This window comes from Miniopterus schreibersii (assembly GCF_964146895.1).
Source record: "Miniopterus schreibersii genome assembly, chromosome: 12".
Taxonomy (NCBI): Eukaryota; Metazoa; Chordata; class Mammalia; order Chiroptera; family Miniopteridae; genus Miniopterus; species Miniopterus schreibersii.
In genome coordinates, this window is record NC_138112.1 from 36,192,399 (window position 1) to 36,213,239 (window position 20,841).

The 20,841-nt window shown below is 36.3% G+C and overlaps 1 protein-coding gene across 3 annotated transcripts in view; it reads left to right on the forward strand.

The window, feature by feature from the left end:
• FCHSD2 (FCH and double SH3 domains 2) overlaps positions 1-20,841 on the forward strand; it is a 170,564-nt gene that overhangs the window by 63,945 nt on the left and 85,778 nt on the right. For all 3 annotated transcript variants that reach the window (XM_081152977.1, XM_081152978.1, XM_081152976.1), the window contains exon 4: positions 14,082-14,158. In XM_081152977.1, the coding sequence (XP_081009103.1) occupies positions 14,082-14,158 (77 nt within the window). The remainder of the gene's footprint in view (positions 1-14,081; positions 14,159-20,841) is intronic.

Sequence of the window (20,841 nt, forward strand, 5' to 3'; positions counted from 1 at the left end):
TAATGTGGTGGTAAGGTGTAGGGAGGGGAAGCGTTGTATAGTCCTGTGATTAGGTCTCAGTCTTTTAATAAGCATATACCCTGGGTCTGTAAACTTTCTCAGTGTTTTTCAGGGTGTTTTCCTCCTCCCTTAGGTGGGAAGAGATGGCTAGGTATTTCCTTTCTCCCACATGGAAGGGTGGAGCTGACTGGAATTGGGTATTTCCCTTTCCCCAGGTCAGTTAGGCTTTACTCAGCAGGTTAGGGTTTGGTTAACTAGTGTCTCCTGAGGGCAGCTTGTTAAGAACAGAGTGCTCTTGCATAATACTCAAAATGGTTCCTTTTGCCCTCCCCCTGCTGGGAGAAGGAGGGTTATTTGTTTGTTTCTGATGTTACTGTGGGAACCTGGTTGAGCTCCTGGAGGTAATTCTCACAATATTGTGGGGTTCCCCCTATGACTGTGCCCCCCTGGATGTTTAATTTGGACTTGTTCACATAGAGCCTCCTGCAGTTTGTCAGTTACAATTCTTGTTTTCCTACCCTGGCGCTGGTTTCCAAGGAGGTTTCTGCTCTTGAGTCTCTGCACTAGTTAAGTTGCCTTTCTCCCCTCCAGTCTTGGGGGCACAGGTTTGCCCTGTTTCCTCCCTCCCCTCTTACATCTCCAAGAAGAGTTGTTGATTTTTCAGTCTCTTGAGCTTTTTACTTGTTGTTAGGATGAAGTGGTGACTTACAAGCTCCTTACATGCGGAACCAGAAACTGGAAGCTGCACCCTAGGGTCAGTGATTGCCTTTCTCTGTCATACGACTTGGTGAATTGTTATTCTCTTTTCCATATTTGTGTTAGCTTCCAGCTTTACCCTGAAGTATCTCTGAGAGTTCCTGTAATGTAAGTTTTTGTTTGTTTTTTGCCAGCAGCATTCATCTGGGGTAATTCCTCCCTTTTCATTACACTCACTTTATTCATTTATGTCAATATGTTTACCTTCAACCTCTGGCTGCATATCCACAGTCTTTAAAACGGCAGTGTTATCAATATTCTCAAAGTTAGCTATTTCTTCTATAGCTACATTTATATTTGGTTAGAATTTCTCTCCAGCATTATCACTTTTTGTTTTTTTGCTGCACTTTCAACTTTGTTGGCTAAATCGCTCTTTTGATTGTACATTTTTCTGAATTGTCATGTGGGTTTATCACTGTAAGACAAAGAGGCAGAGTAGTTACATCTTTATTGTCTCTGTGTGAACTGAATAACAGATGCATAGTGATCAATCACTGACAGACTTTGAAAGAAGTAAAGTGATTGGTCACTGATCATGATATACATCTGTTATTTGCAGTGATTTGTGGACCAAAGAGCTAGCAGTAAAGTCTGTACTTTATACAGTTGCTCACGTTTTAATATGAGTAACTAAAATTCAAACTGTGTTGTTGGGAGAGTGAATTAAGCTGTAAGTAACTGAAATTTATGCATATTGGAACCATGCAAAGTGAGGACTGCCTGCCCCTTTTTTATTTCTTTTTCTAGCTTTATCTCACTGTCAGGGACCTCCAGTACAGTGTTAAATGCAACATCCTTGTCTTGTTCCTGACCTCAAAGAAGATCTTTTAATTTTTCATCAATTACTATGATGCTTGCTGTATACAGTTTGTTATATATCAGCTTATAGTGTTCCCTTAGTTTGCATACTGTTTTCAGGGTTCGTCCATATTACAGCATGTACTTCATTCCTTTATATTGATAAATAACATTCCATTAACTGGATATACCACATTTTATTTATCCATTCATCAGTTGAGGACATTTGGGTTGTTTTAACTTTGGGGCTGTTATTAAGAATGCCGCTATAGCCCAGCGGGGCGTGGCTCAGCGGTTGAGCATCGACAGGCGATTGCGGTTTGATTCCCGCTCAGGGCACATGCCCGGGTTGCAGGCTCGATCCCCAGTCAGGGGCGTGCAGGAGGCAGCTGATCAATGACTCTCTCATCATTGATGTTTCAACTCTTTTTCTCCCTCTCCCTTCCTCTCTCTGAAATTATTAAAGATATATTTTTTTTAAAAAAGAATGCTGCTATAAACTTTCATGTACAAGTTTTTAAGTGAACATATGTTTTCAGTTCTCTTGAATATACAATTAGGAGTGGAATTGCTTAGGCCATTTGGTAAGTTTGTTTAACATTTTTGGGAACTGCCAAACTATTTTCCAAAGTGTCTACACCATTTATATTTTCACCAGCAATGTATAAGGGTTCCACTTTCTCTATATTGTTCCTTTTTTTTTTTTACTTTAGCAATTCTGGTGAGATGGTAGGAAATGTTTTGAACAGTAAACATAGTCTACCACATTCAACTTGTATGTACCTACTCTATACCTGCATCAGAATGTACTGAAAACATTTTAAAAGAATGAAGTATTTCTGTCACTAGAGTGTAAGTTTCTTGAATATAGAGACTATGACTTATTCACTTGTTTGAATTTAGGGCCAAGGAATGAATGATTGAATGAATGAGTGTATTAAAGTAAGGATATGATAAATGCTGTAAGAAACATAAGGAAAACACTTTGTGTGGGTTTACCACAAGGAATAATAATTTCAAAACTGGAGCTAAGTCATTTTTAAGAGTTTTGAATATGAACGTGTGTCATGGGCAGGGGGGTTTATATTAACTAAATGTCGTATCTGTAATGCTATTGAGGTGAAAGAAATCTACTTGTGTTTGGTTTAACTTTAACAAGTACATGAATTCTTAATAAACATTTAAAAATTCATAATGTCTTATTTTAAAATAATATATTTGACATCTATGAAGAATATCCTAATCTCTCTTTCTAAGCATTTCAGATAAATTCTCCCTTAAATAGCATAACATGATTTCTAGAAGCTATTGAGTGCTGTATAGATAGATGAAGTAATAGCATCTTAGCCTTTTACTAAATAAAGCAGGTAATGTCCCATTGTCTAACAGAGAAGGGAATTAAGGGGTGAGTAGGACAAGAGAGGTAAGAAAAAGGAAAAAATACTGTTTTTTGAATCCTGTAGAATAAAAAAATCCAGCAGCGGTAATATTTGAAATAACTTTAATTCCAGAGAGAATTGTAAAATCAGGTGTTAGAGCAGGAAACTTAAAAACTGCTAGTTAGAAACTAAGGAAGCTGATGACTTTATTCAAAATAAAAAACAAAGCCCTGGCCAGTGTGACTCAGTTGGTTGGGCATTGTCCCATGCACCAAAAGGATACTGGTTTGATTCCGTCGGGGCACATGCCGGGGTTGCGGGCTTGATCCCCAGTAGGGGGCGGGCAGGAGGCAGCCTGTAGATGTTCTGCTCTCACATCAGAGTTTCCCTTTCTCCCTCTTCCTTCCTCTCTCTCTCTCAAAATAAAAAATTAAAAACAGAAAACAAAAAACTTTGATGAGATAACATTAATTAATAAATGCTAGGGAACAGTGTTCCCTTGTCAGTGTTGTGCTTCAAACCTGATGGGTTTGTCTTCAGCCTCTTTCCTTATGCCCCTGGATGAAAAAGAAAAATGCTTTACATATATGGAGTAAGAATGGTTCTTATCCCAGCTTTGCCAGAGAATATTTGTTTCATACTTACAAGATGTAGTGGTCAAAGTTAATGCATTACTGTATGTATCTTACTGGCAAGGGAAGGTTTAACTATCAGAGGAGACTTGGTACTGTTCAGAAGGCAGACCCGCCTAGCAAGGAGAGCTTGGGGAAGAGCAAGGAATAAGCTGTATATGGTGTTTAAGAAATATACTCAAACACAAACACACATATGCACCCAGACTGACACCACCCCCACCCCACCCCAGTATGTAGCCTTCTTTCATTTAGTAAATATGCATTTAGAGTTCCTCCAGGTCTTTTCATGATGTGTGTTTGTGTGTGTTTGTATATCTCACACATATTGTAGTTGTGCCCTTAATGAAAACACTCTGCTTCCAGGAAAAAAAACCTGCTTGTTTTTCCACATGACTGCGGAACAATTATAGCTTCTAGGAGCCCTTCTCCTGTTCCTGGGAAAAAAGCTGGGTTGGTTGGTATTTGCATAATCGTCTTTAGGGCTATTGTGGGCGGGTTTGGGCTGCTGACACAGAGCTACAGACTGGCCACCTGTCCAGAACAAATGAACTCGGCCTTTGTGCAACATTATTATCTGTTTCTCCACAGTGTTATTTCTGAGTAATGAATAATTTGATTAAATATTATAAAACTATTTAGGAGATGTTTGTGTTGAACTCAAATCTTCCATTTTGGGGAGAGAGAAATTTTCTGCCTATTCCACTGGCACAACTATGTATTTCCATGTCTCCTCTGGCATAGTTTTTTATCTGCTTTTGTGAAATTATCCTCATGAATATTAATTAGGAATTGGAGAATTTAAAAAGAAACTTCAAAATGATTTGTAGTCATCCTTCTATAAGTTATAAATTAAATGTCTGTTTTCTAGGAGTCCATTTCACTTATGTAGAATAATTAATTAAATTTTTAAAGTCAGCAAAAGAAGAAGAAATGTCTAAGGTCTTGAAATAAACACTACCAGCCCTACTTTACTCATTATCTTTGATGATTAACCTCATTACTCATTTAGGAAGTTTTTGCCCCAATAATGCACACTGCTATGTTAACTAATTTTGTTAGTCATCTACATTCAGCCTGTAATAGGAAATTTCTCAGTTTTTAAAAACTTACATGTGAGCAGTGTTGGTATTTCTTTTACATAGTCACCAACTGAATTGAATTTTCATGTTAGAATTAACTTGTAGTTGCTAGACCCTGTAATCATACTATATAAGAAAAGTCTTGCCTTGGCTGGTTTGGCTCAGTGGTTAGAGCATCAGTCCGTGGACTGAAGGGTTCCAGGTTCGAGTCCAGCCAAGAGCATATACCTCGGTTGCATGCTTGATCCCTGGCCCTCATTGGGGTGCGTGTGGGAGGCAACCAATCAATGCCTCTCTCACACCAATGTTTCTTTCTCTCTCTCTCTCTCTCTCCCCCACCCTCTCTGAAAAACAATGGAAAAAATACCCTCGAGTGAGGATTAAAAAAAAGAAAGAAAAAAGAAAAGTCTCAATATCAAATAACTGGTCTGTAATTAGTAAGCATTTTTTAAAATTACTTACCAGAGTTATTTTTGGGCAAAACTTACATAGTTATGACAGTGATCACTTCTCTTAGTTCTCATTAAATATATATTAATGAATGAAAAATTAAATACTGCGAGGAGACATTATTGAGTACCTATAGTATATACATCAGGTGCTGTGTATATGTTATTTTCTTTGATTACCATAACTATCTTTTGGGGTAGGTGGTATTAATGTTTTTTTAATCTACTTTAATTTTTTAGCAGTTTTAGGTTTACAGTAATTTTGAGGAGAAAGTATAGAGTTCCCATATATCCTCTCTCCTCACATACATATCCTCCCCGACTATCAGCCTGCACCAGGGTGGTACATTTGTTACAGCCAGTGAACCTACATCTGCACATCACTATCACTCAAAGTGTTTTTGGCAAATGTATAATGACGTGTGTTCAGCATTATTGTATCATTCAGAATAGGTTTAAAAATCACTTTTTAAAGAACACTTTAAAAATCTCCTGTGCTTCCCTGTTTGTTTCTTCCCCCCACCTCACCCCTGGATACCACTGATCTCTTTACTGTCTGTAGTTTTTGCCTTTTCCAGATGTTGTATAGCTGGAATCACACAGCATGTAGCCTTTTGGACCAGCTTCTTTCACACAGTAAAATGCATTTAATTATCCTCCATGTCTTTTCATGACTTGATAACTCATTTCTTTTTAAGTGCTGAATAATATTCCATTGTCGGGATGTGCTGCAGTTTATTTATCTATTCACCTCCTGAAGTATATTATCTTTATTTTATAGATGATGAGACAAAAGGTGAGATCAAGTAACCTGCCCCTGTTCACATATGTAATATATGTCACGTCTGAGACCAAAGCCCGTGATTTAATCAGTGGTCTCTACAGTAGGTTGTTCACACTATTGGGGGTGTACAAAATGATCATATATACATGAAGGGGTTTTTAACAGCACTCTGTGTGCTGTACTGTCCAGCAGTTTTCATCTGATTAAGCTGATTTACAGATGATATTCTCTGATTTAAAATAAACTATTTTGAGACAACTAAGAGTCAAACACATGAAATTATTTGCTTGCTGATTTGATACATTCCAGTTTCTGCTTTGAAGAAGGAACTGCTTTTACAGCTGTCTCTAAGCTCAAGTGGGCAGTTTAATTATGCTGACTAATCTAACACTTTTCTTATTTAAAAATAACTACTAGCTTGCTCCCCCCCATTAAAACCTTCATATCAGAGAGGTATGCATGTCATACAAATAGGTATAATTAATCTAAGCCTTGAAATGTAACTTTAACCAAAAAAATTGTGATGTTTAGTGACTTTTTAATGTTCTAAATAAGCTAAAAATATACATTTTGCTCTAAAAATTGATAAGCCATAATTTGTTTTCTAATTGATAATGTTTAAATATTATAAAATAAACTCCACCAAATTCAGTTTTGCCAACAAATAATATTAATCTTTATTAGAAGATAACTATAACACACAGTGAAAAAATATGTTGCTTTTCTTACTAATAGCTTCCAGCAATTTGGAAAGAAAAATTCACAAAATGTAGGGGAAAAGAAAAAAACATTCATAAAAGTGTAACCATCATTTCTTGGTTAAACAATCTAGATGTGCAAAATGGAAAAATGAAATAATAGAGGTAAGCTAAGTCAATGCCTTTTAATTAGTAGGGCTTTCTCTTAATTAAAGCTTGCATATAAATTCCTTTGGGAATAAATGGAGGGACTCTATAGGAGAAAACAAGACTGGAGGGGGGGAAATCATTGAAGTAAATTTGAAAATGATTATATAACAGGCATTTAATATTTAACATTGGGTAGATTTGACCTTGTGGCTCCTGAAGGGAATATACCTTTTATTAAACAAACTTCTAGGTTATATACTCACATTGGCAACAGCATTATATAAACTGGATATTTAACATTTCCTCTCTGTTTAAAGTCCAACTGGACTTACATACTTTCTCTTATGAAATTGTCATACTGTTCAGTGGAGAACTAAGCGTATTTCAGGCAGATGACTTTTATGTCTCTTATGTATGTTAAAGGCAACACTGTGTTTTGTGTAAGCATAGTGAATTAACAAGATGATACATCCCTGTTCCAAGGAAATACCTTTTTAAATGTGTTTTTATGATTCTATTAGAAACATTATGATATAATGGTGCTTTTTTTTTTTTTTTTAAATGAGTAAAAGAAAGACATTGGAGAATCTTTCTTAAAGAGAATAACTTTATGTAAAACAGCTTTGAGAGTAAATATCTCCTGGACACAAAAAAGAATTCACTGTGTAAGTGTCAGCATAAGCTTCAAAGAACAAGTTGGGTGCTTACAAGTAAAAATTTACTCCGCCAACCCATCTCCCACATTTCCCCTACTATTTTTTACATCACCATTTTTTATTTTATTTTTTTACTTAAGTTATGCCAAACCCTTCTTCCTTTCTCAGTTGGTCAAATTCCTATTTGTTCTTTCAAATCTAGTTCGAATGTACTTAAGTTTATTGATTTGCCTGACATATCTCACTTAGGAGAGATAGTGGCTTTTCCTTTTTTCTTATACTTCTGCTAAACCTAGTATTGTTTGAATTATAATCCAACAACCCTTGTAATTTATAGGCTACCGGTATATTTGTCCCTGGGGGAGATACCATCATTCATCCAGTTGTATAAGGTCAAAATGCAAAGGGTCTTTTCTGTTGTCTTCTCCCTTTTCCATAACTAGACCATGAACAATCATATCAGTTTTCCCTGCTACATATTTTTGTAAACAGTCTAGTTCTCTCTGTCTCAGTGCCTCCATCACAGTTGAAGATGTTTTTTCTACCAGAATACTGCAATAGTCTTCTTTGGATCTAAAGAGTCACTTGTAGATAGCACATAGTTGGATCATGTTTTTTTTTAATCCATTCTGCCAGTTTCTTTTGATTGGAGAGTTTAATCCATTTACATTTTGCATCAATGTCTCTTGTGTTGAGTTTTTACAGTGAAATGTTTTAATTTTCTTATTTCCTTTTGTGTACATATTTTATAGCTTTTTTCTTTGTGGGTACATTTAACATTCTGAAGTTGTGACACTCTAATTTGAATTTATACCAGTTTAACTTCAGAAACATAAAAAAATTCTACTCCTGTACAGTTTCCTCTCCACCCTTGTTATTTATTGATGTCACAGAATTACATCTTTGTACGTTGCATGTCTAAAAATGAACAAAAAATTGGTTTTTTAATAATGCGACAGAATGTGAATTTACATACCAAAGCTATCTTTTGCAGTCTTTCAGACTAACAATTTTTTTTAAAAAGTGTTAGTCTCTTAAATAATGTAGAAAAAAAGTGGAGTTATAGACCACTTTTCTGATACTGCTAGCTTTTATAATTGCCCATATATTTACTTTTAGTGAGATCTTTCTTTCTTCTTACAACTTCAGGTTATGTCTAGTTTCCTTTTTTTAACCCTGCATTTCTTACAGAACAGGTCTAGTGGTCACAAACTCAGCTTTTGTTTATCTGGTAATACCTTTATTTCTCCCTCACTTTTGAAGGGTAGTTTTGCTGGATGTAGTATTCTTTGATTTGTATGTTTTTTTTGTTAATCCTCACCTGAGAATATTTTTTTTCATTGCTTTTTCAGAGAGAGTAGAAGGGAGGGAGGAAGGGGGAGAGAGAGAAACGTTGATGTGAGAGACACATTGACCAATTGCCTCCCGCATGTACCCCGAACCCACAACCGAGATACATGACCTTCACAGGGAATCGAACCAGAGACCCTTTGGTGAGCAGGCCTGCACTCTAACCACTGAGCCACACTGGCCAGGGCGGCTATAGTATTCTTAATTGACAGTTTCTTTCTTTTAGCACTTTGAATATTTGGACCCACTGTCTTCTGCCCTCCCATGATTCTGTTGCGAAAACAGCTGATAACCTTATTGGTGAGCCCTTGTGTGGTGATTTACTTCTCTCTTGCTGCTTTCAGGGTTTTCTCTTTGTCTTTAGTTTTTGACAGATTGATTTTAATGTGTCTCACTGTAGGTCAATGAGTTCACCCTACTTGGACTTCGTTGAGCTTCTTGGCTGTTTATATTCTTGTCTTTTGTCAAATTTGAGACATTTTTGATCATTATTTTTGCATATAATCTCTCTGTCTCTTCCTCTCTCTCTTCAACTCTAGCACTCCCTTGGTGTGTATGTTGGTCCATTTGATGGTGTCCCAAAGGCTCCTTAGGCTCTGTTTACTTTTCTTCGGTGGAGAATAGGGGTGCAACAATGGTTGCCCACCTCTCTGTCTCCACTTCCTTGATCAGAAGCAGCGATTGACAGTCGGAGCACAGATCCCTAATATTTGGAGGACAGGGTCTTTATTGCTCACCCTACATGCAGGCTGCTCTAAGAACTAGTGCTGCCTACCGCTGGACTGGGAGGTGGACTATTGAGTTAAGTACAGCAATAGGCCAAAATTAACTTCTTCAGAGTTCCATAACAGTTATATAAGACAGAGTCTGCCATTGAGTCTATTGTCTGCATTAGGATATAGATTGCGGGTGCTTCCAACCCCACCATCTTCCCTGGATCTTCTCATGCACTAGTCATCTAATTGGGGATATAATTCAGAGACAGGCAAGTGGAAGAGATACAAAGGGCAATGAAAAGTATTTCAAAACGTGCCTTAAGGGTGGGGTTGACATTTTCTATTACTATTAAAGTAACTTAGGAATAATAAAGACAATCATTGTATAATTTACATCAGTTTGAGTAGTATCCGATTTATGCAGTAGACTTGTTAATTTTTAAACTCATTTGCATAATGTTTGGAATTTCATGACAAAAAGTTATAGTATATAACACCATTTCCTATAATTTTGTGGAGCCATCTGTATGTTGGGAAGAAATGGGTACAGAATAACCTGTGGGAGAGCCATGGAGCACGCTCCTACTTAGCTTGCTGTGGTAAGTGGTCAAAAGGTTAAGCCCTCAGTCCGTTTCCCAGTGTCTACTGAATAGTGGCTTTCTGTGTGTTGCTTCACTTGTTAGAGCAACATTGAGAGATAAAACAAAGCAAGTCTTACATCAGACACTGATGGCTTTTTAAAACGTTGGAATGGGATGTTATTGGATGTTCCAAAGACTGTATTGATAGTAACTTTTTATGGAAACTGCTGCTTCAGAGTAAACTGTATTTGGAAATGAAATCAATATTATACACCAGTGATGTTCAGGTAAATATGAATACATATTACATGTCTAGTCCACCAGTTTTAGAGAGTAATATTGCGGGCTGAGGGAGTGATATATTTTCTTTTTTAAAAGAACAACAGTTTAAAACAGCCATACCTTTTTTCCCCTTAGACATTTAATTGGGATATATTTTCTTTCTGTATAAATAAACCTTTTATTTATAAGATATAGCTTTAAGCATAACATAAAAGGGAAACCAATTAAGTATAGAATGCTTTCCAAGGCATTAAATGTTATTTAGGACTTTTCCTATAATGGCCATGGAGTATTTCTTGAGTTTCCATGCAGATGAGATCTTGAACAGCTGCAAGGAACACACAGAAGTCATGATTCCTGCCTCTGTGAACTAACTTGAATAAAGTCTTTCATCTAAAGATCTCACTGTTTGTCTATTTCATGAATCCCTCATCTCATCTCTGAAGGGCTCATTCAGTTTAATACAGTTCAACTTTGTGGTGTAGAGCTCAAGAAATCACTGTTGTGACTTATAATGCACAAAAAAGATAAAGTAACTTAAGAATTCTTTAAAGATTAGATAAAATCACTCTAAAATGGTGGAGTTTTGTTTTTGCTTTTGCTTTTTTGCAAAGACTTAGAATAACTAGGGATTCTAATTCAAATATAACTAGTTATGTGATCTTAAGTAAATCCTGTATCCTCTTAGTGTGAAATTTCTCTGGTTATAACAAAGCCTAACAGAGTTCAGAGGAATAAATGTTTTGAAATGCTTGTTAAGTTCATTTGTTTTATTTAACTCAGTCCTGCTCATAATCAGAGGCTCATATCATATCTCATGTTCTGTATGAAGTGTTTGTTCACAACAACTTTAGCAGTGATTAAACTGAAAAAATCATTACCATATCATTTAGATGCAATTTGTTAAGTAAATATCAGGTGACCTTTCATTTGTGAACTTATATCATATATGCTGTATATTTGTCAGTAACCCATGTGTTACCTCCCATTTTACACTGTATACTTCTTATTCTTGTCTACATATTATGAGTTCTTCACAAAAATTAATGTGTAGTGCTAAGTATGGAATAAACCTCTGGGATTTTTTTCCATTGCTTTGGAATATACATATGTGTTCTCTTCCAATAGTGGAGAAGTTCAAATTTGACTCTAATTTTACTAAGGAAGTTATTATATTAAAAGCACCTGGTCATAATCTTAGAAATCTGATACAGTGCCATCATCGTGCCCCTGCCCCCCTTGATCATATGAAAATTAGGATCCAGGGAAACTTTGATTCAAGCATTTCTAACAGAGAATGACAAAACACAAAAGGAGTTTGGATATTATCCATTAGAAATGAAATAATGTAGGTGGCATTTATTCATGCAAACAGTGAATATTATTGCCGTCAACTAAGTTAGGCTCTTTGTTGCTGTAGCCTGGAGACAATGATTTTAAAAAAAGACAAGATTCCTATCCGATGGAGTTTATAGTCAGTAAACAGACAAAAACCTGGTGTACTAGACACGTAATATGTATTTATGTTTATCTGAGCATCACTGATATATCATGTTGATTTAAACCAGACAATGACAGTGTAATAAGCATTGTGAATGATTAGGGTGGTGTATGAGAGAGAGTAACTGGCTAAAAGGTGAGCTATTTCTTGTACAGTGTTTAAAAAAGGCCTCTTAGAGAAAAGATACAAAGATCCAAAGGATAAGGAAGTGCCTACATTGTGGTCTCTAAATGTGGTTTCTCCCAGAAAGGACTCTGAATTGGTTGGGAAACTAGTTTACTGAAGATCTGGAATAGGAACTGCAAAAGAAAACAAAGAAACTATCAAAGTCTGATGGGGTCATGATGTGGGAGCCAACTTGGAGGGACTCCCACTGACCACAGATGTAACAATTAGGACATGAAAAGAATAGTGACTGCAATTAATGGAAACACATCTCTTACTCAAAATATATGAGTTTATAGTGTTACTTTAAAAATTCATTGTTCACCTTAGGACCAAAACTGGACAATCAAATATTTATCTTGCCTTTCCTCTGAGATAATCAAATTCTTCAAGGAAAGAGAGTTCTTTAAAAAGAATTCCAGCTAGTGAATGCAGAAGGAATGATAAACTATTCTATTTTAATGAAATAAAATACCCAGGCAATGTAACTTATCACGTTATCGTATATACTTTTGAATATTTTGTGTTAGAAATTTTTAAAATCATTTTAAAGGAAGGGCAGTGAGAATTCAGTGGGTAGAAATGGGAGCGGTGGAAAGATGTTTCCCACAAATAGGAACAGTATGAACAAGGTGGGGAAGTGGAAAAAAAATACTGTACATATCCAGGGAAGACTTAGTAATTGGCTTCCCCAAAGTGCAAGGTATGTAAGTGGTAGTATTGTGGACATGCAGTTATATGTGAGCTCTCAGAATTCAGTCCCTGGACGTAGTGAAACCAAACTATTGCCAAGTTCAGGAGGAACTTGAGCTTCAAAGGAGCTTCTCTACAGTTCCTGCTACCCTTTGGCTCATCGAAATGATAAACAGAAGCATTCAACAATGGATTTAATGAGGTCAAATTGATTTGGCAGCAGACCTAAGTAGAAAGGTACCATATAGAGAGAGCAGCATTAATTTTACTTGGGCAACCTCTGCTTAAAGTATGCAACCTATTAATGTGATTGTTCTTCATCTCAGCATTTTATTTATTCTTTTTAAAGTTGTTTGTATAGAGATAAGCATCCCAAAGTTAATGATTTCTAATCCATTACATTAGGCCCTGGTATAGTGTTAGAGCACCACATATGTTTCTGTCTAAAGGTAATACGTTCTGTATTTAGAGTGAGTAGTTTAATCTCACTTGCCAACAAAATAGTCTTCTCAGTTCAAATCCTGATACCCACCCTACCTGTTATAGATGAATATTCTGTTTTGTTCAGGTTCATGTTGTCTTGATAACAGTAATTGGGTATATTTCTTTGTAAAACTACTTTTTTCATTTGAAGTGATTTGTGCCATGGTATTATTTAAAAAGCAAAAGCCTTTAAAATGTGTCTTGAACAGTATTGGTATGGAATAACACCAAGGTTTATTCATTGATTTTATAAGCCAGTGTGCATCTATCTGCTCCAGAATTGGCTGCTGGAATTTAGAATTGCAATACATGTCACAGCAGAGGAATGGTGGGAAATTGAGATGTGAAGCTGTGTAATCCGAGCTTTGTGAAGGTGGACAGCTCTGCTCCCTGTGATATACCAGAGCTAGTTTGTTTTAATGTCTGGTGAAGTAAAAAAACATATCAAGCCCAGCTGGGTGTGGCTCAGCGGTTGAGCATAGACCTAGGATCCAGGACATCGCAGTTTGATTCCCGGTCAGGGCACATGCCTGGGTTGCGGGCTCGATCCCCAGTCAGGGGCATGCAGGAGGCAGTCCCCTCTCTCATGGTTGATGTTTCTATCTCTCTCCCTCTCCTTCTCTCTCTCCCTCTGCCTCTCCCTTCCTCTCCCTGAAATCAGTAAAGATATATTTAAAAGAAAAAAAGCATATCAGTTTTCAGTTTTCTCATCCTCCTACTCACCCTTTTCCTAAAAATAGAGACAAGTGAAGACTGTGGCAATAATAAAATAAGTTACAGTGTTCTACCATTCAATATTGATTCTTTACTTTAGAATTAAATTTGTATTTAGAAAGATGGGATTTGCTGAGTACTGTATTTTAGGAAAAGAGTCTCCTTTATGGCACAATACTTATTTTATTAAAAAAATATATTTTTTTAAACAGGGTATCCAGAAGTTGGCTAGTCAATATCTGAAGAGAGATTGGCCTGGAATAAAAGCTGATGATCGGAATGATTACAGGTAACTTAATTAAGTAGTTCTTGCCTGTTTCCTTTAAAAATGGTTTCACTGAGAGCCATGCCACATATAAATAATGTAGACTCCAATTTTTTTAAAAAATTGCTTCTCTTTTCTATTCTGTTTTTAGACATAGTTTCAAAATTATCAAAAAATGTTAATGTTTCGCAACATATATAGATAATCTATATAAAATAGATAATTTTATGTCTTAGACCAAGATTACATTTGTTTAATTAATACCCATATATAGAATTTAAGAGAGTAGATGACAGTGAAACACATTATTTCCTCAGCAACCAAAGATGAAACACATTCCAACAATAATGAAACAAGATTGAAATAATGAAGCAAGATTGTAGTGTTCTACCATGATCATTGATTCATTTCAAAACAAATTCTAATTTTGGAAAAGTGGGATTTTGTGAACCTAGAGGAAAAGAATTTCTAAGTTTGTTTGTTTATGAATTAAATATAGGGTATCTAGAAATTCGCTAGTCAGTATCCCACATACACATTTTAAAGAAGGTAGATGACAATGGAATGTAAATTCTGTCTTCAGATATCTTTAAAATATTTGTAATTTTGTTTAGAAGTTAATATCTTTGTTGAGGTTAATTTGGAAGTACTTATAGGTGTTTGTGCTCAAGACTTAGTGCTGAGGCAACCACAAGTCAAAAACATATTTCAGAGGTTGCTATCTGGTTGGAGTTAAGACTGAGCCCATGAAACAATAGCAGAGAACCCAGGGTAATTAAGAACTCGTATTGAAGTGTGTGGTTGGGAGTCTGTATATGAAATCATCAGATAATTATCTAATCAGATAGTTTCTTAATGGGGCTAGAAAACTGAAAGTACAGGAGAAACCCTAATAGTTCTTCACAATTGCAGGAATGACTGATAACTTGGAAGGTAGCATGATACTATAAATAATAGTTCCATATAGTTGCCATATAGAATAATAAAGGAAAACAGGAAAATAAACAAAAATAGAGATTTTCTTGTGGACTTTCCATTACCTACAAAACAACCCCACGAGGTACATATAAATTATATTCTTTTTATATACTAGGAAACTAAGTCTCAGGTTATATGCATTACTCAAGGTCACACTGCTATTTAAACACACAGTCATTTATTCATTCATTCTTTATCCATGAGATAGACATGAAATATCTACCATATGCTAGCTGTGGAAGTAGACTTTAGGATTAGACTAGAGGATATGGTGCCTGTCCATAGGAGCATGCAGGAAGTAGCCACTATGAACAGCTGCAGTATTTTAGTAGTATAGGTGCATTGCAACTGCAGAGGAAACCTAGGCTGCTAGAGCTGAGTCTTAAAGGATGTCCAGGAGTTTGCCAGGGTTGTGCAAAAGGAATTCTAAGCAGGAGTAATTCCTTAAAGGCACGGAGGCATGAGAAAATACAAATGTTAGATAACAATAAGCAGTTCAGTGTGGCTGATGTGAAGTGTATGAGAGGAGTCATGGGAGGGTACATAGATAGGCATCTTGAAGGACTCTGCATATCACAGTTTCTTTTTTTACTCAGAAGATAATGGAAGCATTGAAGAATTTCCACAAGAGGCATAACTCGTTCAACTGCACTTAGTAATGGTATGAAAGTGGATTAGAGGGATGTGAGGAAGAATTCAGAAGGAATAGAATTGCAGGAATTTAATCCCTCATCTCTTATTTGAATCATGAAAATTACAGTAAACTAGGTTATGGGGAAGATTTCAGAGATATTTAGAAAACTGAAGCTAGAGGATTTGTGATTGATTTGGCAGGGTTTTGGTTTTTTTTGTCAAATTTGTTCTGAGACAAACTATAAATGATTTTCTATAACTACCAAACTATAAAATAGTTTTCTCAGTATCTAAAATAGCTCTTGGAAATAGAAAGTACTTGATCAATATCTGCTGACTGAAAAATGAAGTAGAGGGAGGAAGAGGACGTCTATAGAATGACTCCTAGGGTTTTTAACTGAGGCAACTGGGAGGACGGTGGTACCATTGTGAAAAAAGACAGATCAGGATTGAGGGTGAGAATGGCAATTGCCAGTTTTCCTGTTTGTTTATTATGAGTTTATTTTCATTCTAGTCATTTTAAATTTCCCTTTTAACTTTTTAAAATACTTATATTTTTATTTGTATTTGTAGTTTAAAAATGCTTATCCAAGAAATGCATGTTCGTAGCATGTGCAACAGAGTATAAAGTGCAGCCCTGCTTCTCCCAAGCTTCTTCCACTCACATTTCTACTCCCCCAGAGTAGTTGCTGCTGAAAGCATGTGGTCTCTTCTTCCATATTTTCCTGTGTGATGCATACATGAACATACAGAGTTTTGCTGTTTTTAACAGGACTGGAATCATTATATACGTATGTTTCTGTAACTCCCCCCTGCTCACACACTCACTTAAGGAGTAGTTTAGGCCTCCTTTTGTGTCAGTACATTCAGGTCCTGCATGCTTTTTAATGGCTGTGTTAGTGCCATAAGTATGAATAAATTGTAGTTTTGTTGTCCATTTCTCTGTTGGTGGTTATTTAGTTTATTACTATTGCAAATAATGCTGCAGTGGATAACTTGTGTATGTACATAGTTATGTCTTTGTGGACTATGAAAGTACTTATAAGGTAAATTTGTAGAAGGGAAATGCTGGATTAAAGGGTTTATATATTTAAAATGTTGGTATTGCAATTAACCTTCATAAACTCTGTCAGTATACAGGATTGGGCAAAAGTAGGTTTACAGTGTGAGTATGTAAAACACCAAGTTTATTTTGTATTATTATTTGTAATTACTGTATTGTTTTTCTATATGAACAACTGTAAGCCTACTTTTGCTCCACCCTATATTTTACATTTCTTCTAATTTGATTTGAAATTGCCCACTTGTTTTCATTTTTTGCCAACAGAGCATGCAGTAAGTCTTTTAAATTTTTCACCACCTGGCCCTGGCTGGTGTGGCTCAGTTGCTTGTGTGTCATCCCCTGCACTACAAGGTTATTGGTTTGATTCCCCGTCAGTGCACATGCCGGGGTTCTGGCCCCAATCCCCGGTAGGGGGTGTGCAGGAGGCAGCCCATCAATGCTACACTCTCACATCATTGTTTCTCTCCTCTCTCTAAAAATCAATAAACTATTTAAAAATATATTTTAAATTTTTTTGCCAGTTTGATAATACATGCACCATTCAATGCCATTAAACCACCCCCATTTGCCTAGAACCTGAACTTCTGTAACTCTATTTTTTCTTGGACGTTCTTTTAACTCTTTGAGGACAGGTTTACATTTTTCTTTGTCTGTGCAGGCTGCTATAACGAAATTCCAGAGACTGCATGGCTTATAAATGACAGAAATTTATTTCTCACAGTTCTGTGCGCTGGAAGTCCGAGACCAGGATACCAGCATGGTCTGGTTCTGGTGAAGTCCCTTTTCTGAGGTGCAGACTTCCCAACTTCTGGTTGTGTCCTCACATGGGGGAAAGGGTTTGGGAGCTTTGTGGGGTCTCTTTTATAAAGGCACTAATCTGCTTTATGACCTAGTCACCTCCCAAAAGCCTTACCTCCCAAAACTATCACCTTGGGGGTTAGGATTTACACGTGAATTTTTCAGGAAAGAGATGACACAAACATTCAAAGCATAGCAAGTCTTTTTTATGTAAATGTTTGTTAAAGTTCCCCCAGTTCTCTAGTGACTGTTTTAAGTACTTTTATCTATACCCCTCTCTTTAAATATTGCCTATAAACTGTAATGATCATATACTTTATTAACTCTTCATCTTGGGAACCAAAGAGTCAGCTGCCTCCAACTTTCACTTCTTTCTAGATCTCATCATTGTTTTTTTAAGACTGTTAAGTTGCTGCTTCTCTGCTTGTGATCTCTCCCTTTCACGGTTTCATTTGCTGCAATACCACCAAATATCTGTATGTCTTTGTAAAACAGGCCTACTGTTGTTCCCCTCCTTGAAAATCTTCTGTTGTTTCTCCTTAACCAATAGGATGAAATTTAAAAAGAACTTTTTCTGATGATATGCAAAGCCGTGAAGAAACCTGGCTCCAAATTACCTTCCTGTCCTCATCTCTGGCTGTTTTTCCTTCTTTCATCCTTGGTTCCCAACCCTTGGGCACCTCAGGCTGCAGCTGTACTGTAGCTCTCATCACACCTCCCCTGGGCTGCAGTCAGTCACCCTCCCTGCCTTTACTTGCTACCCAGGCTCAGGATACTCTCCCTGCCTACCAACAACGCTTGAACGCTTACTTATTAAACACCATGCTTTTTCCTTGTTTCAATTGCTGTATAAATTAATCTTAGATTATGAACTTAGCACGTTTCTAGAGTCTTCTTGATGTGTGGTGCTATATTTCTGAGGCTAGGTTTGAGACAAGAGGAGAAAGTAGAAAGTAGCTATCTAGAGGAAGTGAGAGAATAAGTGGACTAGGGGGGTGCAGGAGGTGGCTGGGTAGTAGCAGTAATGTGCTACTAGAATGTAATGACATCAGTTTAAAATGAGACCAGGCGGTGTGATTATGCTTTTCTCAGCAACGTTCTGCTGCACAGACATTGGTATGATATAAACAGAATTTTAGATTTAACCTGTGTCAGAACTGGCAGATTATAACGATGAAAAGAAAGGGGGGCAAGGGCAATAAGAGTGTACATAAGGGAGTGGTTATAATGGTGGACCATGAAGCCAGGCAGCATAGGAGCTGGGAAAGATCATGGCAGGTTTGAGACTGGGAAGGGGGTATCAAATGGATTGTGGGGGTTCTGATAGGGCTGAATAATTGTTAGTCAGAATCCTAAAGGGAATGAGAGGAAACAGGAGGTATTGGTCAGAGAACAGATGATTAAATTGGAATTAGAGCAGAGGGGTAGTTATTGGTAATGGCAAAATCCAGGTAATGACTATGGAGGTGCTATTTACAGGTGGATAGCCTTAGAAAAATTTCACAACCTTTCTGAGTCTTACTTTTCTCCTCTGCAAAATGGAGATAATGCCTATCTTACAAAGTTGTCATGAGGATTAAATGATTTGATAAATGTAAAATATATGACATAGTGCCTAGCATGTGATAGGTTCTTAAACGAATTTCTTTATTTTGTAATTTTGAGCTTCATTTCCTGACCTGAGCAGAATAGCAAAATACCTTTCCTTACGCTTCAAAATTACTTATATGAAGCCTAGTGAAATAAAAATTTTTTTAAATCACTCTACAGTCAAAATGGAAAACACCACTAGCATAGGAACTACCGCTATTATATTAACAAGAAGTACTTCTCTTTTATTTATTTATTTATTATCATTTTTTAAATTTATCTTTATTGTTGAAAGTATTACAGATATCTCCCCTTTTTTCCCCATTGATCCCCTCCATCCCGCATCCCCCACCAGGCCTTCACCACACTGTTGTCTAAGAAGTACTTCTCTCTTACAATTCTGCTGTTGTTACTGTCTATTCATCTAAAAGAATCTGTGTGCCACATCATTTGCATTTAATTGTTAAAATAGCCCTCTGAGTTACATGGTGCAGGTATTTTTGTTATTTCTTCATTTGTCAGTTGAGGAAGTGAAAGTATAGTGAAATGTGTTATATATGATTTATTGGTTAAACTAGAACTTGAACCCAGGTCTTCTGACTAATAACTGAATTCTGTGTTTTTCATGGTATCTCATTGTTAAGGATATGATTGGCTGCTATAGATCTGCTAATCTCTAAAGATCTCTTTTTAAACTCTATAATGAAAAGATCTTTTTTATTGTACAGTCCTCATTTTATAGTATTATGAAATGAATTTATACATTCATCCATTCATTCCCTTTTTTTATTCCTCACATAATTATTGTAACCTTTCTAAATGTTAGGCCATATTTTATGTTCTAGAAATACAATAGTGAGAAAGAAATATACCCCTGCCTTCATGAAATCTTCACTATAGTGAGGACAGACTTTAAATAATTATATAACACTATTTATAACTGAAGGAAAAGTGCTCAAGCCATGTGAACGAATAACAGAGAGGGACTTGATTGAGCCTGTGGGTTGGCTTGGTGGTCATCATAAAAGACTTCCCTAAAGAAGTTGCATTTAAGCTGAGATGTGAAGGATGAACAGCAGTCAACTGGCGTTTTTCAGTGGGTTGGTCTGCCATAAGAATTTTTAAGACATGCAATACCTGACTGTTATTTAGTCAGGGGCACTGACTTCTTTTCCCTTAGAGTGTCAAATATAAAAATGACAGCAGCCAACACAATAGCTATCCAGTGTAAATGAATCAAAATTATACCTATTTTTTTGTCAGATCAGCAAAAAATATATGTTTTCTCATTATTATGATGATTTTAAAATGTATTTTAATATAAATTAATAGATTACAAAGCATAGTACTGAGTTCTTTTCCTCAGTGCATTCTTTGAGAAAATCAGTTATTTGGACTGCTTAGGAGGGCCTATGTGAATTCACATCCTAGATTCCACTGGTTGTCATATAGTAAGGCCTGGAGAACATTAATTTTGCTGTTCTTAAGTCCGTCAGTGCTTTTATGCTGATAGTTTTTGCTGGCACACCGCAGTGAATTTTTTTAACGAAGGGAAGATGATAGTCCTCTGTTTAAATAAATTAATATTTCCATCTAAACGGATTCATTTGACATATTACAAAAACTATTTTTTTTTAAATATATC